The following is a 14880-nucleotide window of genomic DNA, read 5'->3' on the forward strand; positions in this document are numbered from 1 at the left end:
TATAACGTAATAATGACACTAAATAATACTATGCATAACATATTAAGGGCATCACGTTATAATGTAATACGTTATATTTTAATGATTTATAACGTAATAATAAGACTATATAATATAATAATAGCAGGGTTAGCATATTAATGCAAAAAATGAATAAGAGCGGCAATTCTGAGACAAAGAATCATTCGATATTTTTGTTAATTATAGAAATGCTCCTATTGTTATAAATTAGTACGAAATTTTCCCACTGAGTGAATAAGTACCAAATTTGCATTTAGAAACAGCCAGAATTTGTGTCAAAGGTTACAAATCTGTGTCGAGTTCTGCCTTTTCACATTGCTATCTCTATATTAATACATGGATAGATTTCGAAACGAAGATAAACTTGCTGATAGTTTCCATTATAAGAAATATCAACAACCATAATAGATGAGCCCTGAGTCACATTTTGTGTCAAGTTATTAATAAATCATGAATTCAAATATACTTTTATTATCACAGTAATTATATAAATAATATTTTTAGATCTTTAGTTACATTTTCTGTTATGCTAGTAATAAGTCATGAATTCAAATATACCTTTATTATAGCAGTAATTAAATAAATAATATTTATAGCAATTTAGTTACATTTTCTATCATGCTGATAATAAGTCATGAATTCAAATATACTTTTACCTTATCAACAATTAATTTAAATATACCTTTACAGTAGCAACGAACCCTACAAATGCTGTATGAGTAAGAGAAAACGTCGCAAAGTTACTCACAACCCACACACGACAATACGGCCTACAAGGTTGCTCATTAACATTAAATGGTTAAAATAGAATTATTCAGTAAACGTTACTCGTAATTGCGATAGTATGGGAAGTCTGAATCTTTCAACGCCTCCTCCGTCCACTTCTTGAACTGCTGGAGTTGTTGGGCGCTCAAGTGACTGGCGTGGTCGTCAACCTGGAGCACAATACATACATTATGAATCATTTCCCTTAAAGTTTGTATCAATAAAAAAACATAAGCCTCCTTGGGTGACAGCTGAAATTAAGTCTGCTATCAAGAAGAAACATAAGCTTCTGAAGCTCTCCCGCTCTGGTGTAATTCTTCGTCGATCATATGCCACTTATCGAAATGTCCTAAATGCGTTAATCAAGACGGTCAAGAAGCAATTCTACGCAGCCAATATCGAGCAGGCGTCGAATGACTCAAAGGTTCTTTGGAAAATTGCCAACAACTTGCTTGTAAAAAATGTTGGTAAAAAAAAGAATTGAATTGTTAAAAAATAATGAGATAATTTCTGGTACCGATGCAGCAACTGAATTTAACAATTATTTCATCTCTGTTGCTAACGATATCACAAAAAATTCAGGTCCAGTGAACGATAATTTGATTAATGAAATTCCCTCCTGTGAGGCCTCCTGCTTCCTTTTTCCTACTTCTGAATTTGAGATAAAGCAAATTTTACGACTGTGCAAGGGCAAAAAACTTCAGGTCGATGAATTTCAGCCAAGAATATTGTATCTTGTAGCTGACACTGTAGCGCCAGTCTTAGCGCATATTTTTAACCTCTGTATGTCCACAGGAGTGTATCCTAATTCATTGGAACGAGCTCGAGTTTTAGCTATTTTTAAATCGGGTGACCCTTACAAAGTCTCTAATTACCGTCCTATATCAACCCTGTCTTATCTTAATAAGATTTTTTTAAAAAATTCTTTTTTCGATAAACTTTCAATTATATCTGATAACCAGTTTGGTTTCCGTAAGGGTAGCAACACAACCATGGCTATATTTTATCTAGTTCAAGACCTTCTTAGGACGTATCATTCAAAAGATTACTGTGTCGCTCTTTTTCTGGACCTACAGAAGGCTTTTGATTGTGTGAATCCCCGAATTCTTTTAGGGAAGCTACACCGTTATGGTATTAGAGGGACCTTCCTCTCACTTATTCAGTCTTACCTCTCTAATAGAGAACAGTTCGCGTTAAACGAGTTCAATTCACCCATAAAACCAATCAATATAGGCGTGCCACAAGCCTCTGTACTGGGGCATCTTTTCTTTACTATTTTTATTAATGACATTGCTTCATCTCTTAATGTGAACTGCAAACTTTTTGCCGAAGACGCAGTGTTTTATGTCTCGAGAAGTTCCTTCGACGTAGTGTGCGATAACTTATCGGAACTGACTGTGCATTTGTCCAGATGGCTTTTAGATAACAAGCTAGTAGCTCACGCTGACAAAATTAAGTTGATGCTTCTTACTCCTAGACCCGTTTCCGTCCTACGTGATATAACCTTTAATGGCACAATTTTACAATGGGTCTACAAATTTAGATATCTTGGTTTAATCCTCGACAACAAGATTTCCTTCAATAAGCACATCAACTACGTCTGTCATGCAGGGGCTGAGTAAAGCCCACGGAGTTTTGCGTGCATTATCGAGCGTCCTACCTTTTACTTCGTTAAAAACGCTTTTCTACGCATTGTCTGTTTCCAAACTATCAAACACTTTGGTAATCTGGGGGGTGTACCTTTTAATACAAAGAAGAGGGTCATTACGCTAGCTAATAAAACATAGCGTTCCATGCTTAGGGTTAAGTATGATGTCAATAATATTCCTCTGACTCGCACTAGCGTATTATATAAGCAGTCTAAAATCTTGAAACTTGACGATATGTATAAATTTGAGCTTTTAAAATTCATGCATTGGGCCCTTTTCCATGATGATCGTCTTTTTGAGTCTGCCTTCGCCTCTCTCGTCCCTCAACATTCCCATAATACCAGGGGCGTAAGATTTAACTTGCCAACTGATCGTCTAGAAATAGAAAAAAAGCGGTACTGTTTTTAACTGCGTCAACTATTTTAAAGAATTGCATGAAAATTTTAAAAAAGATTGTTCCAAATTACTTTTTAAAATGAAATTCCATAAATTTATTCTTAACCAGTATTAATTTGACTTCGTTTGCCGTGCAGATTCTGAATATTTTTGACTCAATATATCAAGTTTTTACCCGTCTTTAATCATTGTTATATTGACATTTCATTATTACGCTTAATTTTAGTGACATCCCGTTATTAGTTTTCTTGAGGCTTTTTTCCTTGTATGTGTTTAATTTAGAAACTTTCCGTTGCTCTCAACTTCTTTGCCTTATCATTGGAACAGGGTTTAAATCACCTCTGTTGCCTGCGAAGCTTATCTGCTTATGGGCATTCACTTGGATGTCTCTAGTATTTTCTAAATGTTTTTCTTTTTTTCTTTTGAATTGTAACTAGAGCTCCTTTGTAAATAAAAATCAATCAATCAATCAATTTATTTTAGTATGTAAATCCGCATTTCCTTAAAATGTAAATATACACTTGTTAGAAATACAAATTTATGTTTGTTAAAAATTTAAAACTGCATTTCTTATATTATTTAAATTTGCAACCGGTAAAAATGAAAGCAATTCATACTCAAGTTGAATTTTCATCGAGTTTACTTCAAAATTTATTCAACGTGAATTCGAGTCAGCAATATTTATGTAAAAAATAACACGGATTGTTGTGAATAAAATGTCGACGGATGGTAAAATTTGTTTTCATAATTAAAAAGTGAAATTAAATAATATAAATTCGATGATTTGCCCATTCTTTCAATTCACTGACAGGAAAATATTAATAGTATTATTTTCTTAAATGTAAATTAAATGGTACATTTTTTAGCCACGCGTTCCAAAAAGAGTTGCATAACTCATTTCTGGCCAGACAAAATTATCATAGAAATTTTGAGGCAAGAAAAACTATAGGTACCCAAATTGCCATTTTGATTCGGCAAAGGAGCAATCAAATCAAGAGGAAACCAAGCTCACAAGATACCGTACCTAAGGAAATATATTATTGGTTTCTCAATTATATAGCAATATTTGTGTTGAATATGACAAATCTAACCCGCCGCCGATTTACACATCGCTCAGAATAGTATTCAAACCTCTAGCTATAGATCATTCATGAATTCCAGAAAATTCGTGGGCTACGTTACCAGGTGTAGCTCCATTCAAGGGTCACCGAAAAATAGATTCTAGGCATCCAGATGGTCAACATGAATGAATCTATCTACGGAATTCTACCGCAAAAATTCTATAAAATTTTACTTGAAAATTCTATCGGCTTTTTCTCTAAGATATGGTGTCTCCTGACCTTCATTACTTCAGAAGTATTGACTATTTTTCTCACGCTGAGGCTAAACGAGAAGGAACTGATCCCAAACCATGTCTAAATTACTCTCCTCAAAAAGCCTGCAGAGAAGGCTGTCCAATGTCCAGGTTCTAGGTTGAACTGTTACATCATCGATATTGAAATGGATTTAGTCTATAGAGCAACATCATGTAATATCCTACCTAACTTCTAACTTCTTTATTCATTAATAACGTAATTACTAATTTAAGTTTTCAAAGCCTTCTAAGAACATCTTACCTTGCCTTGTCTCATAAACTTGACCTGTCCTGCCATGGTTGGGTTGATGGCTCCCGCAGCGAGCACCTCGTTGTTGGTGGCCGGGTTGGTGCTCATGCTGCTGAAGGAGATAAAACAATCGCATTGTAAGTTAGATTTATGTCCGCTCCAATCTGTACACATTTTATACATTTTTCCGATACATGTTCAAAAATAATCGTGCACTCAGGAGAGGTGCTCAGTCAGCTCCGCCAGCTCTGAAGCCCTATGGCGCCCTCTGACCCTCCTCGCTTGATGCCCAGGGCACATACTTTCAAAAAAAGTTAAGAGATCGTAGTTAAGTTTATTTTTATAAAAAAGTTAAGATTAAAAAAGGTAAGAGATCGTAGTCAAGTTTATTTTTAGAAAAAAAGTTAAGATCAAAAAGTTAAGAGATCGTAAGTTCATCAGCCAATCATTGATGGCCTTTCAAGCAAAATCCACCAATCATAGACAAGAAAATAGAGCGTAAGTACTTACGGTCACTTAGCGAGTTTTGAAAGTATGGCCCCAGAAACTCAGCAAGTCGGAGCAGAGTCCCGGGCAAGTCCTAGAGCGTGGGGTTATTTACAATCAAAAATGATGAAGTAAAGTAATAATGAATAATATATTGAAATAAAAGAAAATAAAATACATGGTAAAATATGAAATAAGATGAAATAATATATAAAATGAATTGAAAAATTATATTAAATAATTTTATATATAAGCAAACAGAATATTTTATTTGCAACTTGTTAAATTTACCCTATCCACTCAATATTGCGTTCCACTGCTAAATACAATGGAAAATTGACATTTCTTTTACTAGACGAAAGATTGTGTTTTTTTTCAATTATTATAGTAGCATTTGGCCAACTTTATATACTGCTATATTTTACAAATTCACCGATAGTGAAAAAAGGTGGGCTATGGATTTATTAGAAAAAAATCAACTGAAGTTTGAAGGAAAGGAAATTTTACAAGTTAAAAACTCAATCATCATTTCCTGTGGAGAGTCACAGCAGAGTCGCCATAAATTTCACTACAGCTTCAGAAATTCATAAAGATTCAAAAATTAAAACGACTTTATTAAATTACCAGAGGTCAGAAGTTGGCAGAATAAGGCAGTATTAGAGTTGTGGATGTGTGAAGAAGGAAGATAAAAGTTGAACAACCAGTTTTAAAAAAATCAGGATAGGTACACGGCAGGAGACAAGAAGCCGAAAATCAGTGCAACATTAACAGAAGCGAACTCATTTATTAAAGATATATATTTTCGAGTAAGTCTAGCCACAGGCTTTCTAGAGAACCGAAAAAGATGTATAGGTTGGCATAGGAACCATACCAACATAACACTAAATCACACAACCGAGACAAACGTTTGGATCCTATATCACTGAAGAAATCAATGGGTAAAATACTGTCTAAATAGTGACACATTTTCAACAGGTAACACTGATGCGCCTTTTTGCCTGGCTAAATGTGGTTCGGATGACCCGCACAATTAATGGCAAAAAGTGGATCGCTATTTGGTCAAAGTTTAACTGAATTTTCTGAGTGTATGAGCTTTGTGATTGCGTAGCAACAACGTACCCTAGTAAAGAATTAAACACAAAAAAAATCAATTTAAACATACAAATGGCAATTCCTATTACTGAACTAATTGGTGGAGAGGAAGTTGTAGAACTGTAATATTTTATTAGCTCAGCACGTTGCCCCAGAACGGACCCCAGGGCACTGAATATAAAAAAAACTGAGGGGAAAGTGCTATACTATTTATTTTGTATATCAATTATTTTGTATATTAATTATATTAATTAATTGTATTAATATTACATTAATTAATTATTTTGTGTGCATCAATTTTTTTGTATATTAAATGGTAGTGATGTCACAGAAGCAAGTCATTTACTGCGCAGCACTGAGAGGTGTTTCATTTAAAAAAAATGACACTTTCCACTGTATCCCATGGCCCACTGGAACCCAATTTCCCACTGCATCCCATGGACCACTGGAACCCAATTTCCCACTGTATCCCATGGCCCACTGGAACCCAATTTCCCACTGTATCCCATGGCCCACTGGACCCCAATTTCCCACACCATCCCATGGCCCACTGGACCCCAATTTCCCACTGTATCTCATGGCCCACTGGAACCCAATTTCCCACTGTATCCCATGGCCCACTGTGGACCCCAATTACCCACTCTATCTCATGGCCCACTGGAGCCCAATTTCCCACTGTATCTCATGGCCCACTGGACCCCAATTTCCCACTGTATCTCATGGCCCACTGGACCCCAATTTCCCACTGTATCTCATGGCCCACTGGACCCCAATTTCCCACAGTATCTCATGGCCCACTGGACCCCAATTTCCCGCTGTATCTCATGGCGCACTGGAACCCAATTTCCCACTGTATCCCACGGCCCACTAGACCCCAATTTTTCACTGTATCTCATGGCCCACTGGAACCCAATTTTCCACTGTATCTCATGGCCCACTGGAACCCAATTTCCCACTGTATCCCATGGCCCACTGGACCCCAATATCCCACTGTATCTCATGGCCCACTGGAACCCAATATCCCACTCTATCCCATGGCCCACTGGACCCCAATTACCCACTCTATCTCATGGCCCACTGGAACCCAATTTCCCACTGTATCCCATGGCCCACTGGACCCCAATATCCCACTCTATCCCATGGCCCACTGGACCCCAATTTCCACTCTATCCCATGGCCCACTGGACCCCAAATTCCTCTTTATGTGACATAAACCAAGTAGCTCACTCTATGGGGATTAAAGCAATCAGAGGATTATATCTTGCACGTTTTACTTTGTAGTTACAAATGATTTGGAGAAAATTCGAAATGTTCTTATTGAACTTGCATTATTTGGATAGCAGGATGGAATAAATATGCACACAATAAATGAAAAATATCATTGAAATGTCCTTCGTGTGACAAGCGATGTCAGATACAAAAACAAACCGGCAAATAAGTTCATTTCATTTAAGATATTATTCGGAATCTTGACAATAAAATTAAAGAAAAATATACTCACATAATAAGTTCCCCGGTGTGGGATAAGTCAAAGTAACAACGAAAATAATAGAGCAGAAACTTACGTGCGTCGGCAAGGAATATCTTGACGAAGGTGTTGAAGTCGCCGGTGTAGCCCTCGAGTTTTATATGGTGGTAGTAATACGAGACACAGAGGTCACGGGGGTCACGACACATGTACACGATCTGTCGTGGGAGAAGAGCAAAAGATCACGGGGGTCACGACACACGTACACGATCTTTCGTGGGAGAAGAGCAAAAGATCACGGGGGTCACGACACACGTACACGATCTGTCGTGGGAGAAGAGCAAAAGTCACGGGGGTCACGACACACGTACACGATCTGTCGTGGGAGAAGAGCAAAAGTCACGGGAGTTCACAACATACGTACACGATCTGTCGTGGAAGAAGAGTAAAAGTCACGGAAGTCACAAAATACGTACACGATCTGTCATGGGAGAAGGAAAAAGATCACGGGAGTCACAACATACGTACAATATCTGTTGTGGTAACAGATCGGTACTTTGGATTTTGGGGCATTGGTATTTTTTCATTAGAGCATTTAAATGACTCTTTGGCAAGGGAGAATGGGTTTTTCTGACAAGAGGACATGAAAGCCTTTTTCATTAGTGCATGTAAACTTTTGTCATGAAAGAATGATCATGAGTGAGAAATTTTATCATTAAATTATGATCATAAGTGAAAACATAAGTCATAAAACCATGACCACGAGTGAGAACTTTTATCACAAACCATGATCATGAGTTAGAACTTTTATCATAAAAGCATGATCACGAGTTAGAACTTTTCTCATAAAAACCATGATCGTGAGTGAAAACTTTGTCATAAAACCATGATGACGAGTTAGAATTTTTCTCGTAAAACCATGATCATGAGTTAGAACTTTTCTCAAAAACCATGATCATGAGTTAGAACTTTTATCATAAAACCATGATCATGAGTTAGATCTTTTATCGTAAAACCATAATAACGAGTTAGAACCTTTATCATAAAACCATGATCATGAGTTGGAACTTTTGTCATAAAACCATGATCATGAGTGCGAGCTTTTGTCAAGAAGCATGATCATGATCAAGTGATAACTTTTGTCAAACAAACTTTTTTCAACAAAATAAAACAAGTTACCTTGGCATTCGAGGCGTGTACAGAGGGCGGTAGCAGGGCCCAGTGGACGTGAGTCTTAATGTTGCGTGGGAATGTTAATTTAATTAATTAATTTAATTAATTAATTTAATGACGTCGTCGTCGTTAAAAATTATTAATATTAATTAATAATTTTTAATTTAAATTTATTAAATTAAAAATTAATTTAATTAATTTAATGACGCCCTTCTTGTTGACGTCACCATCAGGCAGGTGCTCCATGGAGTGCCAGTCCGGGAAGAGCGAGTCCCACCTTATTGGAAATATAACAATTAGAATATCATTTAAATGGTTTCAATTTCAATTCAATTGATGATAAAAAAATTGATTCAATTGCGTTTAAATGGTTTCAATTAATGATACCACAGTCTCATGTCCGTTCAAAAGAAGTTCATACGTACAGAAATTAGAAGTTCAAATGTACAAATTTCATTAGTGAAATAAAATTATTTCACATAAGAAATTATATTTTAGGATTGTTATTACATGCGAAAAAAATTTCATTTCTCCCATGCAGATTACAGGCATTAATTCATAAGTGAAGTATTAAAAATACATATATCTTGTGATCTTGTGATGAGTTTAGGACTCCGTAGTCCACGGTCAAGCTGATGCTTCGCCTTCGTCGTCCTCCGTCTCCGAGTCGTCGCTAGGCAGGGGCCATACTTTCTAAATTCGCTAAGTTAACGTAAGTACTTACGCTCTATTTTCTTGTCTGTGATTGGTGGATTTTGCTTGAAAGATCGTCAATGATTGGCTGATGAACTTACGATCTCTTAACCTTTTTGAAACCCGGAATATAATACCATGTTATAAAATACGTTAACCATGTTATTATAGGCACCTAGAGGGACCTACTCGAAGAACGGTGAGCGGGCAGGCAGGAGTTCTGTAAGACGAGGCGACTGCAGAGTGAAGAGCAAGCACCACACCATCTCCTGTGTCCATGTCGTACCTAGTAATAATGATGAATTACAATCGAAATAAAATATATTAAAAAATATAACTCAGTACTCACTGCAGTGAGTAACAGCTAGAGAGCGCATTTTCTCGTCGACGAAAACGCCAAGTCACGGACGGACAGACAGACGGACAGACGGACGGACATGGCGAGCATAATAGTGCATTTTTCCATGAATGAGAAAATGCGCTAAAAACGTGATGCGCAGTTATGTGGTTAAAAGTGCACGTTTATAGTAAACCAGGAAATCTCTACTTAATGCCATAAAATTGGCTTCGCAGCACTTGATCTGTTAAGTATTGACCAAACGCTCCATGGTCATCAAGGTTTAGAAATTTGATTTTGTATGCAGGCTTCATTGCACAACGACATTTAGCATAGAATATCAATTTCATTGTACTTATTTGTTTACAATAAATGCATGGCTCTATTTAATATAATGCAGTCGCATCTTGGCATTTTAGGTATTCTAGTAAACAACATGAGAATCCTGATGTTATTAAGGTATTCAAGACAGCGTCCTAAATATGCGGTAGATGAGGAACCTGCTTTAGGATATGATGCGATCCAAACGTCGGTAGGTCGCGACTGGAATCTCTGGTACTGATCATGGTACTTCTTGTAGGTGGCTGGCATGAGGGTACTGCTTGGTACCACCTCCACCAGCTGCTGGTACACGGGTAGGTACTTCTGGAGAGACTCCTACTCCGGTCCTGAGTACTCCTTAAACTCCATTCTAGGAGGCAATCAGAGAAGCCATGTGAGTGATTCTCAAAAGACTCAAACTGTTAAGTGTTAAATTGTTTGCAATGCTTTAATAGGGTTTGACTTGTTGTCCATATTGGGTAGTAACAGACAACGCCTGCGCACTTGACAAATTGACATCAAAAAAGCTACTGAATTATTCATCAAAATTAACTCACAACCAATTATTCCACCTAACTTACGCTCAAAATGCATCATTTTCTTTCAGGTACCTGAAAAAGACATACAGTGGGGGGAAATAAATATTCGTACACTTGAAAAATCGTATTTTAATGTATGTAAGTACACAAACTTAACAGGAAAAGTGATTTAAATTATTTTTGTTGCATTGAGATTTAATTTCTTTTGATAGTATTTTTGAATACTATGCGTCTCTATACATAATTTAAATCACTTTTCCTGTTAAGTTTGTGTACTTACATACATTAAAATACGATTTTTCAAGTGTACGAATATTTATTTCCCCCCACTGTATAGTCAGGAAGACCCCGACAGAAATTAAAGACGAAATAACAAGACTCAAAACTTGACCCATATTCAAGACGCAATGAAGATCGAAAACTATTCTCACGATAACAAAATCATAACGACGAACACGGCAACTTCACCACGCACCCCTAAAGACGGCTTCTCCGTAATCAACAATATAATCGACCCAGACTGTGCGAACATGAAAACTTAACTCATATCCTTAACTGCTATAAGTGCTGCAAATTCAGAGACCACCCCACTTCCTTTATGCACCGCCACTACACGTTCCTGCTCTGAATGCGCATCCCACGACCACACGTACACTCAGTGCATCAACACACGCACAGTATACCACAACTGGCATCAAAATCAATGGAAATTTGCCGCTAACTCCCCATACAGGAAACAATAAATCATAAAAAAACACTAGGCAAAGAAACGCAGACGACACACCAAAGATTCGCTGAAATAACAAAATATGTAACAACAAATCAACGTCCCACAACACAGCCTCGCTCTCACCAACACCACACACAAATCAAACTGACAGCAATATTATTGGAAGCCTAAATAGCTAACCAAATTACTGAAAGACAATTATGATATCGACGCTATACCTTTCCTGACCATAACTCGAAAAAAATTCAATTATTTCTACAACCACAACGAAACATACACAGACTATAATGAATTCAACCTAAAAACTGAATTAATTGATGACGATGACAAAAGACCGTCCTTGCTGAACCTGCGGAACTGCAGATCGACGACGAAAACCCACAAAACGATCCTTCAGCTTTAACTACCAAGACCCATGACGATGACCGCGACCCAAGAAAAAGGAACATAGGGGACAAACATTACAAAGAATCGCTTATTTCAATACCAGGATACGACGAATCCATACCACTAGATTTTAAAAAGCTATAAAGACAACAACCCAGTCTCCGACATCCCATATATAACATATGGTACATTTAGACAAGCTGAGAAAGAAAGACCACGGACGGAAACTTTCGATGAAAGATTTTGACTCCTCTAAAATATAATTAACTATTTGAGACACGACAAACTTATAAATTATCTAGACCCACAATCAACATAATCCCTCACGACATCTTCATAACCATGGACAGCAACAACAATTTGACTTGTTAATGGGCCAGGCGATACAAAGCTAGCTGTTCAAGAAGCACACAACTTAATATTTTAACGTCGAAAGCAACCGACAAATTTCAAGAGACAAATCAAAATTCAAAAGTTAAAATTTAAAACTCAAAATATAACAAAAACTCTTGAAATATGTTTCTTTCCACGCACTCACTTGGTAACAGGAGTCGAGTTCTCATCCTCAGTTTCAGCCATCTTGTCGAAAGAGAAATAATAAGTTTGTTTTTCTTATAAATGATTTAGTTAATTAAAAAAATCTGTTGTTCAACTATAATGAGAAGTAAGATTTTCAGACACGAATAGAGAATTGCCAGCCTCAAGATACGGTATGAAGGTCCTCCTCAAAAGTACAAATACTTTCTTCTCTCGCGGTAACACATACAAAATACTTTTATAATCATACTATAGCATCACTGTAATTACTTGCTTTAATTTTCAACTGATTCCAGCATCAAATAAGAAAAACACGCACTTGCAATTTTCTATTCCCAAACTCCATTTGCATATTCTCTGCCCCATTGTTGTATTAATGTCACATTTAATTAGACTTGCAGCAATATGAATACGTTATCAAGTATGTTGGTAAATTTTTCAGCCACAACCACCATCTAACTACCTATTCTTCTACCATACCTAGTATAAAGAAGCTCAAACACGTCATATATATCAATTAAAAGCTAGCGTAAATTTTACCATGACGTTTTAACAATGAATGTGAAATATTGCATTTCGTTTAAAGTGTCTTAACCGGCAAGAATTTACAAAATTCAAAAATAACGAATCTGTATATAAATAACGAATAACGCGTGGTCTTATTAATGATAGATATCTTATCGTGGGGGCATCGCTCGTTGATAACAATGACGATAAGGAAAAACGACGATAACAATGACGATAAGGAACAAACGACGATAACAATGACGATAAGGAACAAACGACGATAACAATAACGATAAGGAACAAACGACGAAAACAATGACGATAAGGAACAAACGACGAAAACAATGACGATAAGGAACAAACGACGAAAACAATGACGATAAGGAACAAACGACGATAACAAGGACGATAAGGAACAAACGACGATAACAATGATGATAAGAAAGCTACGTCTTTTGCTAGAGAATCGTACTGATGTGCCAAGACTGGAATGAAGGATAGGGTGACATCAGTTTAATGATGACAATTAATTTTGATTTATTAATTCATTACTTAATTAATTTTGATGACAGCAGCAAGCAATGCGGTTCAACTACTCGTAAAAGTTTAAATAAAGAGTTATGAATATTGAGAATGTTCATTTCATGGCTTTCATAATAATCAACATGATTGTATTCATTAATTAATAGCAGGTTAGCTCGTGATCGATAATCCGTGCAAAATTAAAATCCCGTGATCATGTACCAGTTAGTAAATGAATGAAAATATGTAAATAAACAAAACAAATAATAATAAATAATAATTAAGAAGGACAGTTTAAGACTACCTCACACATATAAAGTGAAACACTATCATTTCACAAATGTTTATAAAGAATAAAAAAATCTTTAAAAATTTTTAAAGTAAATATGTACACACGGAATTAAAAATCGAATTTGAATTTTTGATGTGATCCCTTGATCTCTTTAAGAATAAGTTTTCATGGCCAGGTTATATGCCTGGCTACGAAAAAAAACCTACACAAATAGGTAAACTTGATGTAAAATCAAAGATGGTAAAACCATGCATGAATTAAATGGCTAAATTATAAATGCCTATAGGCATCTGATGCGGGGTACAGCTGCATCTGATGCGGGGTACAGCTGCATCTGATGCAAGCACAAGTGACGGCAGATGCGACGTCTAGCACAAGTGACGGCAGATGCGACGTCTACCACAAGTGACGGCAGATGCGACGTCTAGCACAAGTGAAGGAACTCTAAAGACTGGCGAATCTTAACGATACGAGGCCGAAGATAGTTTCTGCTGTATTCAGTTGTGCCCTGGAATACTTAATTCTCCAGGTGAAGTTGTGGTTGGAAGGTAGATATGGTGTTGGGGACTATTCGATAAATAAGCAAACCAACTTTCGGTTTCCCCAAACTTTTAATAAATAACTATAATAATAATAAAGAAATGACGGATACGCGAATACAAATGAATAAACCGTGCATTTCCTTAGCACTTCTAACTCCGGCCTCACGTTTCGGAGCCTTTCTGAAAATGCATAAATAAACAAATTACAGACACTAACGAATCAGAATATATTGCATACTTGGCGAAAATAAGTAACAGAATAATACAAGTATTGATATTCATAGTCACCTATATATAAACCACTGGATATATGTATACATGACTATCACAAGAATCACTAGACATAATACCTACACGCACCTCTGTGGTGGGATTCCCATATAATGACGAAATATAGAGCGCATCTAAACGAGGTCACGTCAAAGGGGAATTAAAACGCTAAACGATAATTTCAAGAGTCCTTACAGTGACATAAAGTGTATAAACGGCGTGTATATAAACAGTGTATATAAATGTATATAATCAGTGTATATAAACACTGATATAGATGCTGTTAACTGATATTTAACGCATTTAAAGTTGAGGTTTTTGCCAAAGTGGAGATCGTAAAAAAGATTCTGCATAAAATTATGCAAATAATCTATAAATGAACAGCTGTCCGTGAATTTAATTCCTAAACACTTCCCGCGCCACAAGTGATTTGTAAATAATTTCAAGCAGCAAATCACTATAAATTTAAATGACTACCAAAATTAAATGCTTAATTCAACATGCTTAAGCCATTGAACATCGAAGAGCCTTAAATATGGCCGTAGGCCT

The 14880-nt window shown here is 36.4% G+C and overlaps 1 protein-coding gene across 1 annotated transcript; it reads right to left on the bottom strand.

The window, feature by feature from the left end:
* Positions 1-549: 549 nt before the first annotated feature.
* LOC125178189 (luciferin sulfotransferase-like) lies at positions 550-12249 on the bottom strand. The gene is made up of 9 exons (XM_047881368.1): positions 12200-12249; positions 10185-10375; positions 9537-9633; positions 8862-8931; positions 8661-8729; positions 7579-7699; positions 4989-5015; positions 4448-4599; positions 550-956 (listed from the first exon to the last, which is right to left on the bottom strand). The coding sequence occupies exons 2-9, from the start codon at positions 10273-10275 to the stop codon at positions 846-848; spliced, it is 738 nt and encodes a 245-aa protein (XP_047737324.1). The 5' UTR covers positions 10276-10375; positions 12200-12249; the 3' UTR covers positions 550-845.
* Positions 12250-14880: the final 2631 nt, after the last annotated feature.

The sequence above is a fragment of the Hyalella azteca genome, unplaced genomic scaffold, assembly GCF_000764305.2.
Source record: "Hyalella azteca isolate HAZT.00-mixed unplaced genomic scaffold, Hazt_2.0.2 contig7741, whole genome shotgun sequence".
Classification (NCBI taxonomy): Eukaryota; Metazoa; Arthropoda; class Malacostraca; order Amphipoda; family Hyalellidae; genus Hyalella; species Hyalella azteca.